The sequence below is a fragment of the Vicugna pacos genome, chromosome 6 (genome assembly GCF_048564905.1).
Source record: "Vicugna pacos chromosome 6, VicPac4, whole genome shotgun sequence".
NCBI classification, from domain to species: Eukaryota; Metazoa; Chordata; class Mammalia; order Artiodactyla; family Camelidae; genus Vicugna; species Vicugna pacos.
In genome coordinates this window covers 9,943,551-9,964,838 of record NC_132992.1, presented here as the reverse complement: position 1 = coordinate 9,964,838, position 21,288 = coordinate 9,943,551, and the positions used below count along the sequence as shown (strand labels likewise).

General features: G+C 44.1%; 1 protein-coding gene across 10 annotated transcripts in view; it reads right to left on the bottom strand.

Annotated features, from left to right (window-relative positions):
• The window catches only part of LOC116277994 (uncharacterized), a 246,210-nt gene that overhangs the window by 15,394 nt on the left and 209,528 nt on the right, over nucleotides 1–21,288 (bottom strand). For 4 of the 10 annotated variants that reach the window (XR_012073271.1, XR_012073277.1, XR_012073272.1 and 1 more), the window contains one exon: nucleotides 5,827–6,580. Coding sequence is in view for 1 of the 10 variants with exons in the window: in XM_072962343.1 (XP_072818444.1) it covers nucleotides 6,126–6,152; nucleotides 6,290–6,355; nucleotides 6,448–6,580 (226 nt within the window). In the remaining 9 variants the exon portion in view is untranslated. Of the gene's footprint in view, nucleotides 1–1,800; nucleotides 2,316–4,985; nucleotides 5,198–5,274; nucleotides 5,496–5,826; nucleotides 6,581–17,761; nucleotides 17,814–21,288 lie in introns of those variants that run through there. The other 6 variants (XR_012073275.1, XR_012073274.1, XM_072962343.1 and 3 more) reach the window with 6 other exon arrangements.

Sequence of the window (21,288 nt, the reverse complement as noted above, 5' to 3'; positions counted from 1 at the left end):
GGAGTGTGTTTCTTTTTATCTACCCTCCTTCAGATTTGTTGAAGATTAGTGTCTTTCAAGAATTCTAGAGGATTCTCAGCCATTTTCTGTTGAAATTAAATCCCCTCCCCATATCTGACTGAAATCTTTCACTTTGTCCTCTTTTTTTCTTTTTTGCCTTCCACCCCCATTTTAAAATTACTTCCAAATGTATACCCATGATAATGCCACTGCATCCATCTCCATTATTTACCTCTAATTATATCTAGTTGTCTGGTTACTCTATCCATTGAGGTTTTAATTTCAATTCATATATTTTATTTTTCAAAAGTTATGTTTTTTTTCCCAGTCTACTTGCTTCCTGACCAAATTTTCCAGCTTTTCTCTTCTATCTTTAAACATGTTTTGCACAGTTATTTTACATTCGGTGTTCAATAAATAATGTCTGACGCTCTTGCTGATCTGTTTTGACTTTTTTGTGTTTTGCTTTTTTGCTGGTTCTTATGATCCTAATACTTCATTACCTTGTGTGTTTAGTGATTTTTGACTATAAGCTGCTCATTCTCCTTGGACATAATCTGGAAATTCTGAGAGGACTGGGCTGCAGCCGGATTCCTCCAGAATACATTTATGTTTATTCAGTTGGTCAAGTGAGGTATTACCAAACTGAGATCACATTGAATTTTCAGATTTAGATATTTAGGACCACACAAGTGGTATTTGCATTTGAACTGCAGACACAAGTGAGGGTCACTTTATGCCAGGCCAAAGTGATTACCTGGGTTGAGACAGACAAGCTTTCTTGCTCCTCTTTCTCTGTTCACCATAAAACATGTGTAACCTTTTGGGATTCCAGCTTTATTTAAGGATCTCCTATAGGTACCCCACCTTGGTCAAGCCTGGACTTAAACTCTTGTATCCCATCCCCATACAATCTCCAAGGCAATAGCCCAAACTGTCCGCATCTGGCAGAAACTTCCAGGGTGAAAGCAAGCTTTGGTATTCACTTACCTCCCAGAGCTCCTGGTTTCAGTTTGTTAGGGAGCTCCATGTCAGCTCAGAGATGTGTTTTTAAGATTTTAAAATATATTTTGTTCAACATTTCAGTTGTTTTGGATGGGAAAATTACTCTGGCTATCTAATTCACTCTATTGCTGGAAAGAGAAATGATCAAGCTGGTTTATTTTTAGCCAAGGCTAATTTCTGCATCACTCTGCACCTGTGAACCGGAACCAATCTGCATGAGTGTGCATTCCTTTTCTGGCTAAAAAGAATTTTCAGAGAGGCTAACCAACGGACTTCTGTTGGAGAAAAACACATAGCACGCCAGCCTACCCGTCCCAGAGGCTCTCAGAAATGACAATTCTAGCCTACATTTGAAACTATCACATCAAATGTGTTCATAATAATACCTAATGTTCATCAGGGTAAGGCTTATTATCATTTGTAAAACACTAGGTGTATGATATGCATTATCTCAGTTTTCACAACAACCCTCTGAGCTAAGTATTATTATTAGTCCCATTTTACAGATGAGAGAAACTAAAGAGCAAAACGGCCAAGTAATTTTCCCAAAGAATGCAGTGGAAACGGGAGACAGTTGGGCTCCAGCACACATGTCCCTAGCCTTACTGTTAGGCTGTCTCTGTCAGAAGATAAGCAGTCAGTGAAAAACTAGCTTCCTGAGAAATATGGCCCAAATTAGATGATTCAGGGGAGATTATTCCTCTAGCACTAGGTCTCTCAATCTGAGCAGCCCATCAGAGGTACCCAGGGAACGTTTTCAAGACACACTTGGCTCCTCCCAAGAAGAGATTCAAATTTAGTTGGTCTGGGGTGGGGCCCCAACATCTTTATTTCGTCAAGCCTCCCCAGGAAGTCCTGGTGAATTCCCTTGATTAGAATCACCCCTCTGTGGGTTATTCGGGGCCACCACCCTGGATAGCTTCCTCTCTCCCTTTGTTCATGTGTGAGGACACTTTACCAGGTCTCAGCTTCCCAGAAAAATGGGTGTTGGGCAAGAAAGAGTTGTCATCTCACTAGCCACCACCTGGATGTCCTCAGGCAGTTAAGACTCGGGTTTCTGAGTGGCACTGAATAAACCCAGGCTCTTTTGGATCAGCACCGTGTATCAGCAGGTCAGGGCTGGGGGAAGGGGAGTTCTGGCCTAAAGTAGTCATGGGATGGCTTACGCACTCCATATAGCCATCACTCCGTATGTGTGGATATTCGGGAGTGAGAGTCACTGTGAGATGCTGCCACCGAAGTGGTCCTGAATGGTCTCCAGCACATTTTCTGTCTCTGAAAGCCCATCTTCTCTCTATCCTAGTTAAGTGCTTAAGAAAAGCAAGAAGTACAATTTAACTGGGGAAGAGTCACTAAGGGACAAAGTCCTAAAAAAGAAGGAGACCCAGATTGAGAATGCCACCCACCTCCACACACACACCCTTCTGTCAAGGCTGCTGAAGCCATCTGGGCAGAAAGAAGCTGCTTTTAAGGAATTTGGCTTTGTTGGGCCTGCATATAAAATTCCAACACAGATGTTCCTTGGCAACCTGGCACCTGGCTTCTCTGGACAACACGGCAACAACTCTCCCTCCCTGGCTGGTTCTGGCCTTGGGTTTGCATCACCAACTTGGTCCTTCTGTTCAGCACCTCTGTCCCGAGCCCTCCTAACTGCACTGGATCCCTTCCAAGAGTAACCAAATACTTCACCACTGGGCCGAGCCTGGAATCCCTCCTCAATGCTCCCTGCCCTGTGCTTCATAGGGTTTCTCAGCTCTGCTCTGTTCTCTCACAGCATCCCCAGCCCTCAGAGGTCAGGGGCAGGAGTCACTCCATGTGCAGTTATAAAGGTGCCAGGGGAACATGCTGAGCTCTCTGAGGACCCCTGAGAAGCCACAGGCCATGATGCACAACCCAACCTCATCCACTTCGGGCAGGACTCCCCTCAGAGGTAACCCGGCTTCGCCACCAGCCCCAAGCCTGTCTGGATCACCGGCTGAGCCTGGCCGTATCTCCTAGACTCCCAGACCTCCTGTGGCTGCCTCTGTAGGTGAGCCCCAGACAGGTTATCAGATCGCAAGGTCAGGGCTCAGCCAATACTCTGCTTCCCTCTCAGCAGACAGGCCTTAGACAGGCCTCTGGACACAGGGCTGGAGGGGGGAGTGGCAGGGGGACTGGAGGCCAAGAGGACCCGGTTCTGTGTCAAATGAGCCCATGTGCTTAGTGTGTTACCTACAGCATCGTAAGGGCTCATTACCCCGGGCTATTACTGCGGAGTGCTAGGCGGCAATGGTCTTCAGATACCGTGTGCAACACTCTACATATACTCTCCACGAATCCTAATAAAGTTCCTGCAGGATGGGTATTATTATCATCACAATTTTAGAAGTTTAGAGAAAGTGAAGTAACTTGTCCAATGTCACACAGCCAGTGACAGAGTCTGGATCCAAATCCAAATGGGTCCAACTCCAAAACTGGACCCTTGCCTACTACTCCAGGTTGTCATACCTCCTTTACAAAATGGCAAGGTTCTCACTGCACTTGCTTCTTAAAATGACTAACAAAGTACTTTTTTAAAGTCTTAAAAGAGCTGTGAGGGAAAAGGCCAAATGACAATCATTACAGTCAGTGTGATTACTATAACTGAGAATAAAACTGTGCCCTGGCCTCTTCACAGCCCAAAGAGGGAAATAAAGTGGGTGAAACTTGTCTTCCTGGGTCCTCCCTTTCTGGTGGCTCTTGCCTCCACCACACTAGCAGCTAGCTCTCTCCCTCTTCCAGAAGGTTCTAGTGCCCAGTGCTTGATCCCCACCCAGAGCAGCAGCCCGTGCCTCACCCCATCTCTCTTCCCTCAGCCTGCCAGCCATCGGTAATCATTTTTTCCTATATTCTGTGCATGCATAAAAATAAGAGAATAAGCTACATGCAATAAAGGACAGATGTGGGCAGCACAGGTAAGTACAGGGCACAGTAGGGTGAAAGGACGAGTTTGAGGTTTAAACAGGAAGGGCAGCAGGCACGTCTCCAGTGCAGGAAACATCTCCCATGGTGGGCAGGGGTATGAGGGAGAATTCAGAATGTGGGTATCTTTGGAGACCCTACATCATGTGCCCTAGAGCCCCTGTCTGCTCTACCATGGGTTGAGTTGCTCATTCTCTCTTAACAAGTCTGTACAAGGTCAAGCAAGTTTCACTAAATAATCCTGGAAGAACAGGGCTGCTTCCCGGGACAATGAATCTGTTTCCTACTGTTCTGGTGCACAGGGCAAAGGCAGTTAATGAAATCCTATATCCGAGGCAGAGTAGGTCAATCTGTGCTTCCTAATTCCTTGAGACTGAAGGTATTTTGAGCCTGAGAATCCATAGCATTTACTGTAGACTCAATCACCACGTCTCCCACTACTATTAGGAGCCACCATCTCACACAAGTACTGGACACTACTGAGTTTGTTGTCTAGGTTCTTTTGATTTTAAGGAACAAAGTCATAAAGAAGTGCTCTTTGGTAGCAATGCCGTGGAGTGGTGAAGAAGGCAGACTCTTCCACGGTGCTTCAGCCAGATTTCTCCAGAGAAATAGAACTAATAAAGGCAGGAGTTGATGCTGCAGTCTTAAGGCAGCATTTCTTCTCTGGGAAACCTCAACTTTTTCTTTTAGCTGATTGAATGAGGTCCAACCACATTACTGAGGGGGAAATACCCTTAACTTAAATTCAACTGATCGTTAATGTTAAACGCATCTACAAAATACCATCACAGCAAAACCTAGATTAGAATTTGGTTAAATAACTGGGCAGTATACTAGTCAAACTGACATAAAACCAACCAACACACATGCACATCTGGGAACAGGAGTCATCATGGCCTCACGGAGGCAGAAAGGAAGGTTTTCCACACCGACTAGTACCCAGACATTAACGTGACTCAGCCACCTCCCCGTGTCTCCTCTTTTCCCAAGTAGCGAGTTCTTTTTGAACGTTCAGTTCACGTTTCTAAGAGAGAAAATCTATTTATTGAGGCCATTTTTTCATACTAGACAACATTAAGGCCATTGTGGGGACAGACTGTCCTAGAGTCAGGCAACCTCCCCACGGCTCAGTCAGTGGTTACTCCCGTGCAAAGACCAGCCAAGGGCTCCGTCTCAGAGCAGGTGGCTGGAGGCCCAGGAGTTTGAGCTCGAGGAGAACACGGAACACAGCAGACGCCTTACTGCCCACCTGCAACACATCCTTCTGTCTTCACGGCTCCCACCCAGCGTTCCAAATCATAACACACACAGCTGCACACAACTCACCTGCTCCCAGCAAGGAGACAATCAAATGTGCACGTCCTGCAGGTATCGTGTGCCACGGCCATGTCACACCGCCACTGACAAAGCTGTTTTTCAGCATCAAGCCCACGATCTCCTGAGGGTACTCACTCTCCTTGTGTTCCCTCTGCTACCATTTCTAGGGGTTATTCCTCATTATTTCGCAGACTCAGGGCAAATGGTGAATGTCACCACCACCAATGCACCTGATAAACATGATGGAAGGAAAACAGAACATTCTTAAGCTGGCAGTAGCTAAAATAATAACATCTGTCTTGTTTTATAAAAATGGTGGTGGCAGAATAGGGTATAATTCCTCAATTTTCAGACACTTTAGCAAGGAGGGGAAAATAAACCTGAAAAAGAGGCAGGGTATGCCCTTAATTCTACAATTGATCCTGAGGCTGTAGTTAATGGACATCTGTAATTCCCTTCACTCATCTTCCAGGTTCTCTTTGTTTTTTGCCCAACTGAGTGATTCTACCTTTTGCTATCAAGAAATCTCTTAGCTGCAAATAACAGAAAATCCAGATAACAGTGGTTTAAATACAGGGATTTGTTTTTCTCATGTAACAAGAAATTGAAAGCAATTTCTGGGGTAGGTTTGGCTATAATGTCAGGTCTCTGGGTCACATCTCCACTCCACTCCTGCCCTTTGCCTCACGATCACAAGATACCATCATGGGCACCTTGGCCATGTTCACAGCAGGAAGACTAGCGAGAGAATGGCACTGGCTAGCGGCTTTTCATCCGCAAAGCCACAGCTTTCCTCTGGGCTTCCAGCAGGCTTCTCCTCCCATCTTCTTGGCCAGAACCACATGAGGTGACAACTCCTGCTACACTGGAAGCTGCGAATCACGTATCTAGCAAAGGGAGAGGGGAACATTATAACTGAGTTAAACCAAATGCAATTCTTTAGCTGGGTCATGACAGATTACCTTCTTTCAATCAAGATGAACAAGAAAGAGGTGGGGGAAGGGTCGCTGATACACCTGCTTACCTGGTGTAGTCTGTTTTCTGTTGGCCTTGACAGTCCCCTGCCCTCTGTTTGACAGCAGTGCCTCCCCTGGATAATCAGCATAGGGCTCCTTTGCCAAGACCCTGTAGGCTCAGCATTTATCACAGTCTAGTCCTAGTTCTAGTTCTGTAGGATTTTACCCTGTGTCTCCATGGAACTGTGTCTCCACTGGGTAGGGAAACTTCCAGACCAACAGAGTCCAGCCACAGCGGTGAGACTGCATCATCGGGTGTAGGCGTGAGCAGCCTCCGGTGTCCACCTGCAGGTTCCTGGCTGTGGGAGAAGACGGCATCGTATAGAGAACTGAGAATTATTAATGAACTCACAGTTGCTTTTTCTCATTATCTATTTGCTCAACCAGTCATTACCAAGCAAGAGTTACATGAGTGTCTGTGAAATGGTTTTGACTTCCAAAAGGGTTCCTGACAACTGAACGAAGATGGAGGCTCACTGATCCAGCGGGAAGACGCCCAGCAGTGAGAGGCTTTGTGTGTTAAGCCTGGCCCTGCGGCCGGCTAACCAGCTGTCTACTAACTTACTAGGACCTTAGGATTCTAAACTCCGGATCCTATCACTTTCAGGGTTAAACTTTCCTGCTCTTCTTAGCTGGCTTTCATTTTAGGCACTAGGGGTGGACATCTTCTCATTTCCCCTTGAGGGGATGGGCTTTCTCTCTGGACTAACTATTCAGAATGTTGCAGCAGCCTCCCCGTGGTCGTCAGTCATCCTGTATATTCACAACTTCTATTTTCAAAAATTAGAAAAAGAAAAAAAAAAAGGAAGGAGTTCAGTTCAAAAAATCTTAAATCCCCCACCAAAGAAAAATAAAGCCACTTGACACTATCTGGATATTACCGGGGCCTTTGACCCTCTAGGCTAATTGGCAATGCATCAAAAGAATCACAAGGTTCTAACAGAATTCATTAACGCCAAAGTTCATTTATTCACACATGGTGCAGAAGTGATGGTGTACCATGGCGAAATAAATCTTCATTTAAAAAATAAATGTCAAGGCTGTTTGAAGATTTTTTTAAAAAGTTAATTCTTTGGGTTTTTAGGCCTCTCCTTTTTCCTCATGGATGGTTACACAGTGTGCTACAAAGAGCCCAGAGCTGGGAATCCATCATCAAAACCGCCTGGCTGCAGTAACTGTGTGGTCCTAACCAAGTCCTTTTACACTCATTAGCTTTAAAACAGAAAGAATAATAATGAACACTCAGGGCTTTGGTGAGAATAAGATCACACCAGAAAAAATACGGTAGTAAATGCCAAAGTTTTTGTGATAAAATAATGTAATTAAAATTAAAAACTCCTTATGAACTAATATGGAAATGGCGAAAAAAGAATAGTTTGCAAACTATATGATTTGTGATTAACAATTTTGTTTGAAGTTCAAAAGATTCTCTACATCTGAGTTTTTAAAGATATGTTTGCCAAAGTTCAAAGCAGCTGAACTCACATAGTTACACACACGCGCACGCTTCTTTAGTAGGATTTTAGATGTTTGTTTTCATTGATCCAGAAAAAGAGGGAAAATAAATTCTTTTCAATACCGTCATTGTAGTTACTGTTTTACAGGGGTATATGTAAGTCAAAACTTACCAAATTCTACACTTAAAATACAGGCAGTTTATTTATTTTTTAAATTTTTTTAACGTTTTTTACTGATTTATAATCACTTTACAATGACAGGTAGTTTATTATGTATGAATTATACCCTAATAAAACTGTAAAAAAATGACCTCCTAAAAGGTCATTTAACACAGAGGATTATATCCTGGTTGACTCACTCTTCTGGCTTCCCTCTCCTGCATTTTCCTTCATTCCTGGAAATTTTCTGAGGGAACCCTAGCCTTGAGCTGCTTCCAGCTGGAGTTGGCCTGAGACCAAGACTTCACTACCACCTCTGCAGTAATGAGGGGGGAAATGAAGACCGGGAGTCTGGAAGAACCTCTGTTCCTGGTGGGAGCTCAGCTGTGAACTAGCAGGTGGGAATAGAACCAACCAGCTCCTGCCCACTTCTGGAAATCCTGACTCAAACGCTTAGCTTGTCTTTCTCCAGGGATTCAGCAGCACAGGGCAGGCTGTCAGCACATTCCCCAGGGAAATAGATAGGGGTGGGAGGTAGGGGATGCGAAGCATTAGCAGGGCCTGAGTTCAGAGTCTGATGCAAAAGCAAGAAAAGTCTGGTCGCCTTGAAATCCGTGCCTCCCAGCATCCTTCCCCTTGTCCTGATGCTTGGCTGCAGGGCACATGCTGGGGAGGCCAAACACAGGAACAGATGTAACTGAAAGCCATTTTCATCTGGCACAGAGATCTCTAAACCGATAGACTATTTCAAGCGTAATACAGGAAGCGATGAGATAGGACATTTGCCAAAATGACAGGAAGTTTATGCAGGATGCTAAAGAGAAGGCTACTCTGCCCACACTGAGTCCCCCCACCCCACCACCAGCAGCGGTTAATGATTTATTCCCATGCTGTAAGGATTTGACTTTTATACGAAGTGAATTCTTCTAGGAGCATAATGCTCAGATTTATTTTTATTCTCAGGTAGGTTTGAAAAGTATCAGAAGTCCTCCCAGTGCTTCTCAGGATTATCTACCGACTGAATCACCTGATTCGATTTTAAATACTGATACCTGGGTCTCATCTCCATGGATTCTCATTCAGTTGGTGTGCGCTGCAGTCTTGGTATAGCGATTATTTTTAAGTTCCCCTTGGTGATCCCAGGGTGATCCCAGGGTGCAGCCAGAGTTGAGAACCACCTCCCTGGGGAGGGTACCCGCTTCTGGCTGGTAATTGGAGCCCCTAAGAGCCTGGTGAACATACAGATGTGAGGACCCCCTCCGATTTTATGCTCAGGATCTCTGGTGGTTCATCATGCATCCCTGCATTCATCCTGGGGTGAAGTCCCCCAAGACAGTACCTGCATCTGCTGCTGGCCACTCTCACTTCACCTGGAGGCTGAGCAAGGCCGAAAGGGGTGCTTCTGGATGTGCATTCACGTTACCCAAGGATCTCGTTAAATGCAGAAGCTGATCTGTGTGGAAGGGGTCTGAGATTCTGCATTTCTAACTAGCTCTCACCTAACACCCAAGCTGCCAGTCTGTGGAGCACATTTTAAAGAGGAAAGGACCAAGAGTAGTGGTTTTCAACTGAAAATACTGATGCCTGAGAGATTCTGATTCAGCTGGACTAGGGTACAGCCTGGGGTTGTTTCGGGAGTTCTCCAGGTGATTCTCAGGTGCAGCCAAGGTTGAGATCCACAAATTAGCAAAAACAAAAAGCTATTTTAAAGGGATCTCAGCTTTAGGGTTTTGGCAAACTAATGCTTCAAATTTTTGACCAGAACAAAGAATGTATTTTTTTAAGTATATATTATTCCACTGTAGAGAATGGACCTTGAGGGAGAGTCTTTTGTTTGCTGAAGGGATGGTAAAAATGCAGAAACTAGTGGTCAAAAGGGAACTCTTTCTACATAAAGAAGAGCTTGGAGCTCTGAGATAAGATGATCCCAGCATCGAGTACCACCTGGAGAGAGAGAAAAGGCAGCTGCTGTGGGGATGGAAGTTGGGTAAGCGGGAGAAATGTCTACAGAGAATTTTAAGGAAGTTTTGCTGTGTGTAGGGCTATGTACCCTCTTTCCTCAGTGTCCTCAAGAAACCTTAAACAAAAAGCTGGTCCAAATAACATTTAGACTCCGATCCGTGATGGGTTTTGTCTGGGGTCTGCCTGAGTCACCGTGCCTAACAGGGTCTCACGCCAAGCCCGAACGGAAGTGCTGTTACTATCTGTGTATCACAGATGAGGAGCCTGAGGCTTAGAGAAGGTAAACAGTGTGCCCCGAGTCCTGCAGCTGCCGCCCGGAGCCAGAGCTGAGCCCTGGGTTGGCACTGAGTTAATCAACCACACGGCCCAGGTCTTGGGATGGATTTGGATTTGCATGAGAAGAGAAAAGGCCTCAAGTAGAGAAAATTTGCTGCTGGATGCAGGAATACTGTCTCTGCTGAAGGCGGGAAGTCTCCAGCTCAGCAAGACCTGTCACTCAGACCACACTCCAGCCCTGAAACCCGGGAAGGAGAAGGGCTGGAGGGAGAGGAGGATGGAAGTGAAAAGTGTAAAAGCTTTTACTTCAAGGATCTCTGGGCAGAGTTGGGGTCACAAGGCAGCCTGCCTCGAGATCCAAATAACAACGCAACACAGAGGTGGGCCGGGGTCCCCCTACTTCGGCAGGAAACACAGCTTCAAGAGCTCTGTGGAACCCCACATTCATTCACAAAGCATTTACTTAGCACCCACAGTGTGCCCAGCGTTGAGGATTCAGTGATGAGCGATCCCAGCGCTGGAATGAGGGTAGTACTCCTCCCGAGACATGGCGCTCCCTGGGTTCCGGCCCACTGAGGCCAGGCATGCCTCACACCTTGATCTTCACTCATTCCACCAGAGAAAAATTATTTCTAACTTTCCTTGTGCTGCAAGCTTTCTGGAAGCCAAAGACAAAAAGAAAGTGTCCACAAGATTAAAACGACTGCCCAGTGGCTTGGAAGATGTCTCTCTCTTGCTGCTTTAGGATTGCACACAGTGTAATATTGCCCACAAATCACCAACATCTTATTACAAGACTTCCAAGGGTTATTTCTTCCATGGCTCCTCAATATAAGTTTGTGTATCAGGCCAAAAGTCATCCCCAAAACAGTTCCACAGAGGCCCACTCAGCAAGGACATGCCTGGGGGCAGCTTCTTCCAGGAAGATGTTAAGGTTATAATTCTTGAATGTGGGGGTGGGTGGGGTGTTGAGCTTCCCTTTGAGAATCTGAAGAAAGCTGTGTTATAGTTCCCTGGGAGGAAGTGGACATTTTACACAAATACAAAATGCTGCCTAGGATTCCTGTTCCCAGAGCCCTGAACCCCAGTCACAGACGTGTTATGACTTGTGGGACCCAAATGGTGAACACCTAACCCAGAGGAATGGGTCACCCTTCACAAATGTTGCTTTCAGCTGGGCTTTGGAGAACAAGGCAGCTGTAAGTTTGAGGGCTTTGGCATTCTTAAAAGATCCTCTGGGGATTCTGCTATGCAGACAGTTTGGGAGCCGCTTTCAGAGAGTAGAAGGTGGAGATGTTAATTGCCCCAGGTCTTTCCTACTCTCAGGCAGATATTCTCCTGAAACGCATCCTTGTGGTCATCCCAGATGTATAAACTCTGAACTAGCTTCATATCGGTTGGTATCCAGCTGCTGACTCAAGCCCCTGTCCTTCCCCAAGACGCCCCTCCTTGCTCGGGCTCGCCCACCCCTCTCCCCCAGAGTTGGAAGAGGGTACCCTGACTGGCCATGCCTGTGCTAGAAGTGTTGCTGGATATCTCAAAGATCATTCCTGGCAGTTTCAATGCTCGTTTTCCTTTTGTGATACCTTGGTATGTGTGGGAAAATCAGAAAGACAATTTTGGGCAAACAGCTTTCTGGACACAAGTGGCAGAAAGCTGAAAAACGCAGCCCTACCTGTTCACATATTAACCGAAAAGGTCAACAGCAAATTGGGACCTCTGCTCAGCTTTTGCAAGAGACAGCTCAGGTCTTTGAAGTTTTGTTCCCAAATGTACCAAGTCTATAGTTGGGTTGACTCGAGTTGTCCAGAAATATTAAGAAAGAAAAAGGAAGAAAAGAGACTCAGGACATGATCTCCTACTTTCCAGCCAACTACATTTTCTTGAAAGGTGACAAGCAGGCCAAACAAGCCTGAGATTTGAGCAAGAAGTTCCTGTTCTCTTTGGGGCAAAGAGTTTCCCATCATTAACCAGAGTCAACCACATTCAATAAGACAATCAGGCAACACACAAAACAAGCTGGAAATGTGTGGCCTCTACATGTCTGGTCAGAGATAGTAAACACAGAAAATAAAAACAATACATTTTACTATTAGTTCAATCTCTTTCATAATTCACTGCAGAAGAATATAAGCAATGAGAAGAGATCTTTATCTTACCCAGGGCACATCAGCTGCCTGTGCGTCCCCAGCTTCTATCACCTGTAGAAAGTGGGGCCCTCCTTCATTCACTTAACAAGCATCAGTTGAGCAGCCAATGTTTGCCAGGAACTCTGCTAGGAGCCAGGGTAGAATGTGGGCCTAAGCCATGAAGTTGGCTCTCAGGAGCCCACAGCCCAGCAGACAGACATGCAAACAAATAATTATAATGCATGCTGGGAAAATCTGTAACCAACACCATGCAAGGGGCATGGGAGCTCAGAGGAAGAAGTAATTAGTTTGCTGTCAGGTTAGGAAAGACCTCATGGGGAGGCAATATCTGAAATGATATTACAGATGGATGGTTACAGATGATTCCTACTGTTTCTTCCAACTCTGACCTTAGATTCTGTACAAGAGGATGGAGCACAGTGAAGACACACTCTGGGAGCAGTCCTGGATCAAGCATGAATATTTCTTAAAGGCTCAGATCAACATTTGGAGACTCCTTATGCATCACTGAGGCCCAAAGGAGTGGCCTGTTAATATCCGCTGGGTCTTAAAAAGTGTCAGGCTAGGTAAGACATTGCTTGGAAATTATGTCATGACATTAATGAATTGATCTTCAGGGAGAAAATGGTGGATCCCTTTTCTATGAACATGCATTTCCCAGAAGCCACTGATTCCCTGGAATTTCTCTTGGTGATTCCCAGATGCACTAATGAGCTCTTTAAAATGGCACCATTTTTGATCATATTTATCACGTTTGCCTTGGTGTTCCAGTAAGGAAAACTGGGTCTACACTGAAGATTCACACTGAGGATTTGGTTGAGTGCCATTTTTTTACCTCCTGCTCCTCCTTTTTATGGCTGGTTTAGAGTGGTGATTTTTAATTAAATTTAAAGGGAAACCCTTGATATTCCTAAACAGAGGATTTTGGGGAAAAACTCTGACAACCCTTTGGTTTGGAGTCATTAAACCCTCTTCCCTAAAGAAAAGCCCTCTTTCAAGGTCCACTGTCTGGAAGCTGGAGGGAGGGCAGGGGAGGGGAAGGGCGGGAAGAAAGTTATTGCCAAAGTAAACCTAACAGTAGACTTTGGTAGACAGGAAAAGAAATGGATTCTTCAAATCTGCCTCCTCTCATTCACAGCCAACCATCACAAGCAGGGAAGGGCTTCTCCCATAAATTGCGTTGGCGTGTTTATCTATTTACTAAGCCTCTATACAACCAGGAATAGGAGACAAAGATAAAGGAAAAGTCTCTCACAGGAGCTTGCACTCTATTTATGAGCATGAACGTTGATCTTATTTTTAAAAAAACTTAAAGCATAGGGCAGTGCTGAGTATGGAAGTAGCCTGCTTCAGCCACTAGAATGGAATCTGGCACTACACGTGAAGGACCACAAGTAAACCCAGTGCCTGAGCGTGAACTCAGGGAGTCTCCCAGGGCTGGGGCAGGAGGGTCTGCTAAAGAACCAGGTGTTTGGGACATTCTCTGCGACCAGCTCCTTGCAATCACCCTCCACCCAGGCTGTGGGAATCCATGGCCTTGAGGCATTATCTTCTGTGACAGGGTACAAAGGCATCTGCTACATTAACACTGGGGACAGTGCATCCAAGAGAAGACAAATGGATGACTGAAAGCTTCGTGGGGAAAAGCACTCCACAGGAAGTCAGGACCCTGGGCTCTTGTCTCAGCTTTTGTCACTTTACCACCAAGAGCAGACAACCTGCTCAGCCTCTTGGCCTCAGTTTCCTCACCTGTAACATTGGAAAACGGGTGGTATCACCTCTGAGCTCCTCCTCCAGCCTCCCCAGGAACTGCATTCACTCCAGGGGCCTCCCTGGCGCTCACCAAGGCTCTCAGAATCCTGGGGTGACGAATGTGGCTTTGCAGGAACTCAGCCCCACAGAAGGCAAGGAACACCATGGCTAGAGGGAGTCCCTCCGGTCCCTGTTGGAAACTAGTAAGTTGCACGTCTGGTTTACAACCTTCATTCACCTTCTCGAACATGGCCAGTTCAGGGTCACTGACAAGCAGGGAATATGACTGGAGTAATGCCACTCCCAGGTCCCCCTGCAGCCTCCTCCTGACAACTCCTTATTTAGTTCACTTTCTTCTGTTACCTACTGTAAACTTGCCAAGCATGTGTTGAGACCCTCCTGGTCAGGACCTTACAGTCTGGTTGGGGACAAAGACATTGTTATGAGTTGAATTGTGTCCCCCCTCTAAATTCGTAAGTTGAAGTCTAACCTCCAATATTTAGAATGGGACCTATTTTGGAAACAGGGTTGTAGCCGAAGCAATTAGTTAAGATGAGTTCCTTAAAGTAGGCCTTAATCAACATGACAGGTGTCCTTATAAAAAGGAGTAATTTGGACACGAACACAAACACAGAGAGAAAGCCGTGGAGAGACGCAGGGAGAAGGTGGCCGTCTGCCAGCCAAGGAGAGGGGCCCGGAACAAATCCTTCCTCACAGCCCTTCGAGGGCTCCCATCCTTGATCTGGGCTTCTAGCCTCAAAGACTGCAAGGCGATATCTTTCTGTGGTATTCTGTTAGGGTAGGCCTAGGAAACAAGTTAAAGACAGTCCTTGAAACTGTCAAGCACAAGGCAGGACCAAGGCCTAACTGAGCTGTGGCTGGGGAAGAAACACTGGCCCGATCTAGATCCAGACAGGCTATTACTTACACAGATGTGTAAGGACAAGCAGCCGAAGGTGCTGGCTCCCTGTGGCCCATGACACCAGAACAAAGGGGGCTGGAGGCCTGCAACCCGAGTGCCGGGGTCCCTGCTGCTGAAGCCTCATTCCCCCTAAAGCATGGAAGGAGTGTCAGCCTCCTTGGAAAGAGGGCAAAAGGGAAGCGGATCACAAGGCATACTGCCAAGACTCACACCCACTGTGGGTCCAGTCCCGCCCACGTGGCCTCTGTAGCCACGCGCAGTGTCAGCAGGGCGCCCCCTGGAGCTGTTCTCCTACAGTGGCACTTAGCATCAGACAGTGAGGTGTCCGGCACAGCCCCCAGCTGCACAGAAGTTCAGCAGAGGAAGGTCAGTGGGACCAGGAGGCCAAGGGCTTGACGGATGGAGCATCACAAGGGTGTACACAGACCAAACATGGGCGGACAAAGAATGAGAGCCCTGCTTTTCTAAAATGAGTCTTTTTTTATTCTTCGAATAGGGCAGGTGCAACAAGCAAAATTTAGAAAATTAAAATAAATATAAAACTCACAGACATAATGCTGAGCAAAAGAAGCCAGACACAGAAGAGTGTGTACTTTATGAGTCCATGTCTAGGAGGTTCTAGAGCAGGCAAAACAGATCAAGGAGGGGAAAAAGAAAAAAAGAAAAATAGAGGTTGCCTCTTGCAGGAAGGATAGTGACTAGAAAAGGGGCACGAGGGAATTTTCTAGAGAGATGGAGACGTTCTATGTGTGACAGGAGTGCGAGATGAGTATAGTCATTGTCAAAACTGTATGGTGAAGATTTGTGCATTTCTGTGCATGTAAAATTTACCTTAAAAATGGATACAGACAATAACCATCACACAAAATCACACCACTCTTTTCTTTATCTTAGGGCCTTTTTTTTTTCCTGCAAAGTTTATATATTTGCGATCATACTGAATACACAATTTTGATTTTTTTTTTAAGTTTATGTTAAAAAAAAAAAACCTTCCCGTATCGTTAAAACAGCTTAGTCAATATCATTTTAAAGTAACTGCCGGGGACTGTATTGTTTGGATGTACTACAATCCGTTCATTTCCACAGCATTGGGCATGCAGGTTACCGTCAATAATAAATGACACTGTGATTAAACATCTGTGCCCGTACATCTGTGTCTGCATTTCTGATTATTTCTCTGGAAGATTTCTTGAAGAGGAACTACTGTGTAAAGAGTACGAATATTTTTTTCAAAGCCCATTGCCAAATTGCTTTCCTGAATTTCCTCCCCACACCCTCGCCAGCCTTGAGTAGTGTCACGGTGTTAATCTTGCTTGATGTAGCAGGGGGCAAACAGCATTTTATTGTTGTGACTGCATTTCTGTGATTACCAGTAAAGCTGAACATTTCTCCATAGATTTATAAGTCGTTTTTATTTCCTTATCTGTGAACTGACTGTTCATGTCCCCTGCCCACTTTCCTATATTGATGTTTTTGTGGGTTTTTTAAAATCAAAGTAGAAACTCTATTAAAGATTGAGGCTATTAACTTCTCTACCACACTTGTGACACATCCTTATTTCTAGCTGGCTTTTATTTTAGAGTTTTCTTTAAACTTCCATCTAGTCAGAATTGTTCCCTTTGCCTTCTATGTCAATGCTCCCCGTAATTTGGGGTGGTGTATTCTAGGTGGGGTCACCATCTGAGCTATGGCCTAGAATCTGCAAAAAGGTGATAAGGCTGCAAAAGAGGGGCTGGAGATATGTAGATATAGATACAGCAATCTGAAGAAAATTGACATCCTAACAATATATAGTGCTGTATAGTGAGATACACACACACATACAAACACACACACACACACACACACACACACACACACACACACATACATTTTCTTCAAAGTACTCTATAGATTCAAAGCTTCACAATCAAAATACCAGATGGCTATTTTAAAGAAATTAACACATTGGTTCTAAAGGATCTAGAATAACCAAAACAAATCTGAAGAACAAAACAGAATGGCTAACACTACCCGATTTCAAAAACTATTACAAAGTTCTAGCAATCAAAACAGTGTGATATTGGCATAAAAACAGACAACATAGAACTGGACAGAACAGAGCTCAGAGATGAACCCACACATATATGACAAGTGATTTTGTCAAAGTATTAAAGGCAAGGCAGTGGAGAAATGACAGCCTTTTCAACAAACTATGCTGGGAAAATTGGTTAACTAGCTATAAATAGATAACATTTGTATACCATATACAAAAATTAAATCAATATGGCTCATAGAGCTAAATGTAAAATCTAAAACAATAAAACATGGAGAAGAAAATACAGGATAAACTCTTTGTCATCTGGGGTTAGGGGCAAGGATTTCCTAAGTATAATGCCAAGAGCACTGTACCTAAAAAGAACAAGTTGATCAACATTAAAAACTTCTCTTTGAAAGACAGTGGTAAGAGAATGAAAAGAGAAGCCAAAAACTAGGAGGAAACTTTTGCAAAGCATATATCTAATAAAGTATCCAGGATCCAGTATATGTATCCAGAATACATAAAGAACTCACAAAATTCAACAGTAAGGAAACAACCCAAGTTTTCAAATGGGAGGAAGAATTAAATAGATACTTCATCAAAGAAGGTATACAGATGGCAAATAAGCTCAAGAAAAGATGTCCAATATCATTAGTCGCCATGGCAATGCAAACTGAAACCACCATCGGATACCACTACACGCTAATTGGAACAGTTCAAATTAAAAAGAGGGGCCATACCAAGTTTGGCAAGAACGTGGAGGAACTAGAGCTCTCACACACCTGGTGGGAATGCAGAACGGTACAACCACTTTGGCGAGGACTTTGGCAGTTTCTGAAAAAGGTTAAGATACACCCAGCATATAATCCAGCTGTTCTACTCCAGGGTATTTACCTAAGAGAAAAGGAAACACATGTCCTTACAATGGCTTAGACATGAATGTTCATAGGAGCTTTATTTGCAGCAGCCAAAAAAGAGGAACTCAGACGTTCATCGTAAACAAATGTGGTACATCAACAGAATGAAATACTGCCCAGCAACAGAAATGAGCGAGCTACTGATACATGCAACAACACGGACGAATCTCAAAATAAATATTCTCAGTGAAATAAGCCAGACAAAAGAGTAGACATATATACATACTGTATATTCCATTTATATACATGCAACTCTAGAAATGCAAACTAACCCGCAGTGACAGAAACTGGATCAGTAGTTGCTTGCGGGTGGAGGTCTGAGAGGGACAGATGAGAAAGATCACAAAGGAAACTTTGGGAGGGATAAACGTGTTCATTTTCTTCATTGTGGCGATGGTTTCCAGGTGTGTACATATGTCAAATTTTTACACTTTAAGTATATGCAGTTTATTGTATGGCAGTTACAACTCAATAAAGCTTTTTTTTATTTTTTAAATTTTAAAGTATTGAAAGATTTAAAAAAAAAACAGACAAACAAAGAAAGAGAAAACACTGCTTCAGTCCCAGGCCCTCCCGGTGTGCAGAGGATCAGTTTTTAAGAACCGTGGACAACTCAGGTTGAACTAAGTTGTAAGATTAGCTCTTGACTTTCTGTAGAGTTCCTTCTTAAAATCTTCCAAAACAGATGGCTTTATTCCCCAGCTACCAGAACAAAACACTGTTGGGCTCAGACAGGAAGGTCAGTGTCCTCTACCTCCTATGACTAAAGTTTTGTGGGTGTATTTCCAGGAATCTGTGTCGGGGAATTTTGGGGCTTTTGAGGCAGATATTTCCTTGTTACTCTTATTCCTCCTTATTCCTTGTTCATTCAGTGCCTGTTAGTTGAGCATCTAGTATGTGTTGGCTTATCATTGGCCAAATGAGGACACAGGCATGAACAAGACAGGCACAATCAGGGTCACATTATACACTTTGTGGGCCCTTGGCACTTAGTCTTTTTGAGTTCTTTCCTCCAGAAATAAAAAATTAATTTATACTTGATGACTGTGTTATTGTAAAGACAAATATAATGCAGATTGGATTTATTATTATATATCCACTATTCTTGTATTGATTTTTCTTCAACTAATTTGAAGAGAAATTATTTAAATTAAAGTATTTTTTCTTTCTGGATCCCTAAAAGTATCATGGCCCGTGGAACTACTGTGCCACTGGGTCGCGGTGCTGGTCCTCATGGAGTCTGCTGCTAGAAGTGGTGACCTGCGAACAGAAGCTCACACTGCTAACTAACTAGTTAGGTGTTCTAGGCAAAGGACAAAGCAAACAGAGGAGGGGAAGAGCACAGCGTCTAAGAGCAACTAAAGAAAAGTCAGTGGTGACAGCCTAATAATCAACAGGGAGCTTCATGAGACCAGAGTGTAACCTGAAGCTGAGTTATGCAGGACTTTGGCCTTTTATGTTAGGAGTAGAAAGAAGTCATTGAAGTGCATCAAAAGATACAGACAGCAGAGTGGACAGGCAGCCCACGGAATGGGAGAAAACATTTGCAAATTTTATGTCCAATAAGAGGTTAATATCTGGATATATTTTTTAAAAAACTCCCACAACTCAACAAAGAAAATCCCAACTTAAAAGTGGGCAAAGAATTTGAATAGACATTCCTCCACAGAAGATGTACAAATGGCTAGTAAGCATATGAAAAGATGCTCGAAATCACTGAGTATTAGAGAAATGCAAATCAAAACCACAATACGATAACACTTCTCACCCATTAGGATGGCTACTATCGAAAAATAATACGTATTGGTAACGATGTAGAGAAACTGGATCATCTGTGCACTGTTGGTGGGAATGTAAAATGGTGTAGTTGCTATGTTAAAACAGGATGACAGTTTCTCAAAAATTAAAAATAGAACTACCATATGATCCCAGCAATTCCAATTCTAGGTATATACTCAAGAGAATTAAAAGCAGCATCTCAAGGAGACATCTGTACACCCACGTTCATAGTAGAATTATTCACAGTATCCAAAAGGTGGAGGCAATCCAAGTGCCCATCAGATGGATGGTTAAACAAAATGTGGCATATAGATACAATGCAATATTTTTCAGCCTTAAAAAGGAAAAAAATTTTGACACATGCTATAACATGGATGAAGCTTGAAGGCATTATGCTGAGTGAAATGAACCATTCACAAAAAGACAAATATTGTTTAATTCCACTTATATGAGGTACATAGAATAGTCAAACTCATAGAGACAGAGAGTAGAATGGTGGTTGCCAGGGGCTAAGGGGAATGTGGAGTTATTTAATGATAAAGAGTTTCATAAAGATGAATAAGTTCTGAAGACTGTACAACAATGTGAACAGACTTAACACTACTAAATCATCCACTTAATAAATGGCTAAGATGGCAAATTTTGTGTAACGTGTTATAAATGGTTTAACTAATTTTTTTTTTAAAAGATGGCTCTGAATTTTGTGGAAAGAATGAACAGGAAGTATGCAAGAGTGAAGCCAGTGACGTCCCCTGGAAGATGCTGCAGAAGTGCTGGCAGAAGATGAGGGTGCCTTGACCAGACTCAACTAGAGAAGGAGAGGAGACAGAGAGGAATGGGTGGATTGGAGCAAAATTTAGGACTTTGAATCCACAGAACTTGATAAGTAATGAAATGTGGAAAAGAAAACTATACATGGTAACTGACCAATTCTGACATGAATAACTGAGTGGCTGGTGCCATTTACTGAGCCAGGGGGCATCAGAGAAGGAGTCCTCTGGGGAAGAGCATGACGTTCCATTTTGAGATGCCTGAGATCCAAGTGTAAAAGCTGGATTGGCAGTTGACAATATAGATCTAGAGCTAGTAAGAGTCTTTCTAGCTGGAAATGCTGCTCCTCGTCCTCCTCCTCCTCGTCCTCCATGCTTGAGTAATAGCTCTAGTAGGTGTGAGTGAGAAGCTCTAGGAGCTAACTGTTCAGATAAGAGGAAAGAACCTAAACTGAATGAGCCCTCATTCCTGGCATATTGACATCAAGAATAGGAAAGTCAGCATTACTGTCCCATTTTATAAATGAGGAAAAGGAGGCTCTGAGAGATTAAGCATCTTGCCCCAAAGCACACAAGTCAGTAAGGGGAAGGGCCAGAATTTGGAACTGAAATCCACCGTCAGCCACTATCCTCCTCCCACCAAAACAAAAACATAAAACAAACGAAAAAACAAGACAGGAAAGGGCTCAGGGAACTGCAGCCTGAGCTGACCCTGGGTGCCTCTTCTGGCCCCTCACCGTCAGCTGCCTCCTAGGACAAGTCCCCTTTGCCAACTGAGAGTCAGCTTCCTCGCTGGCAAATGGAGAAAACGCAACCTCCCTTTCTTAGCACGCAAGGTTGTGG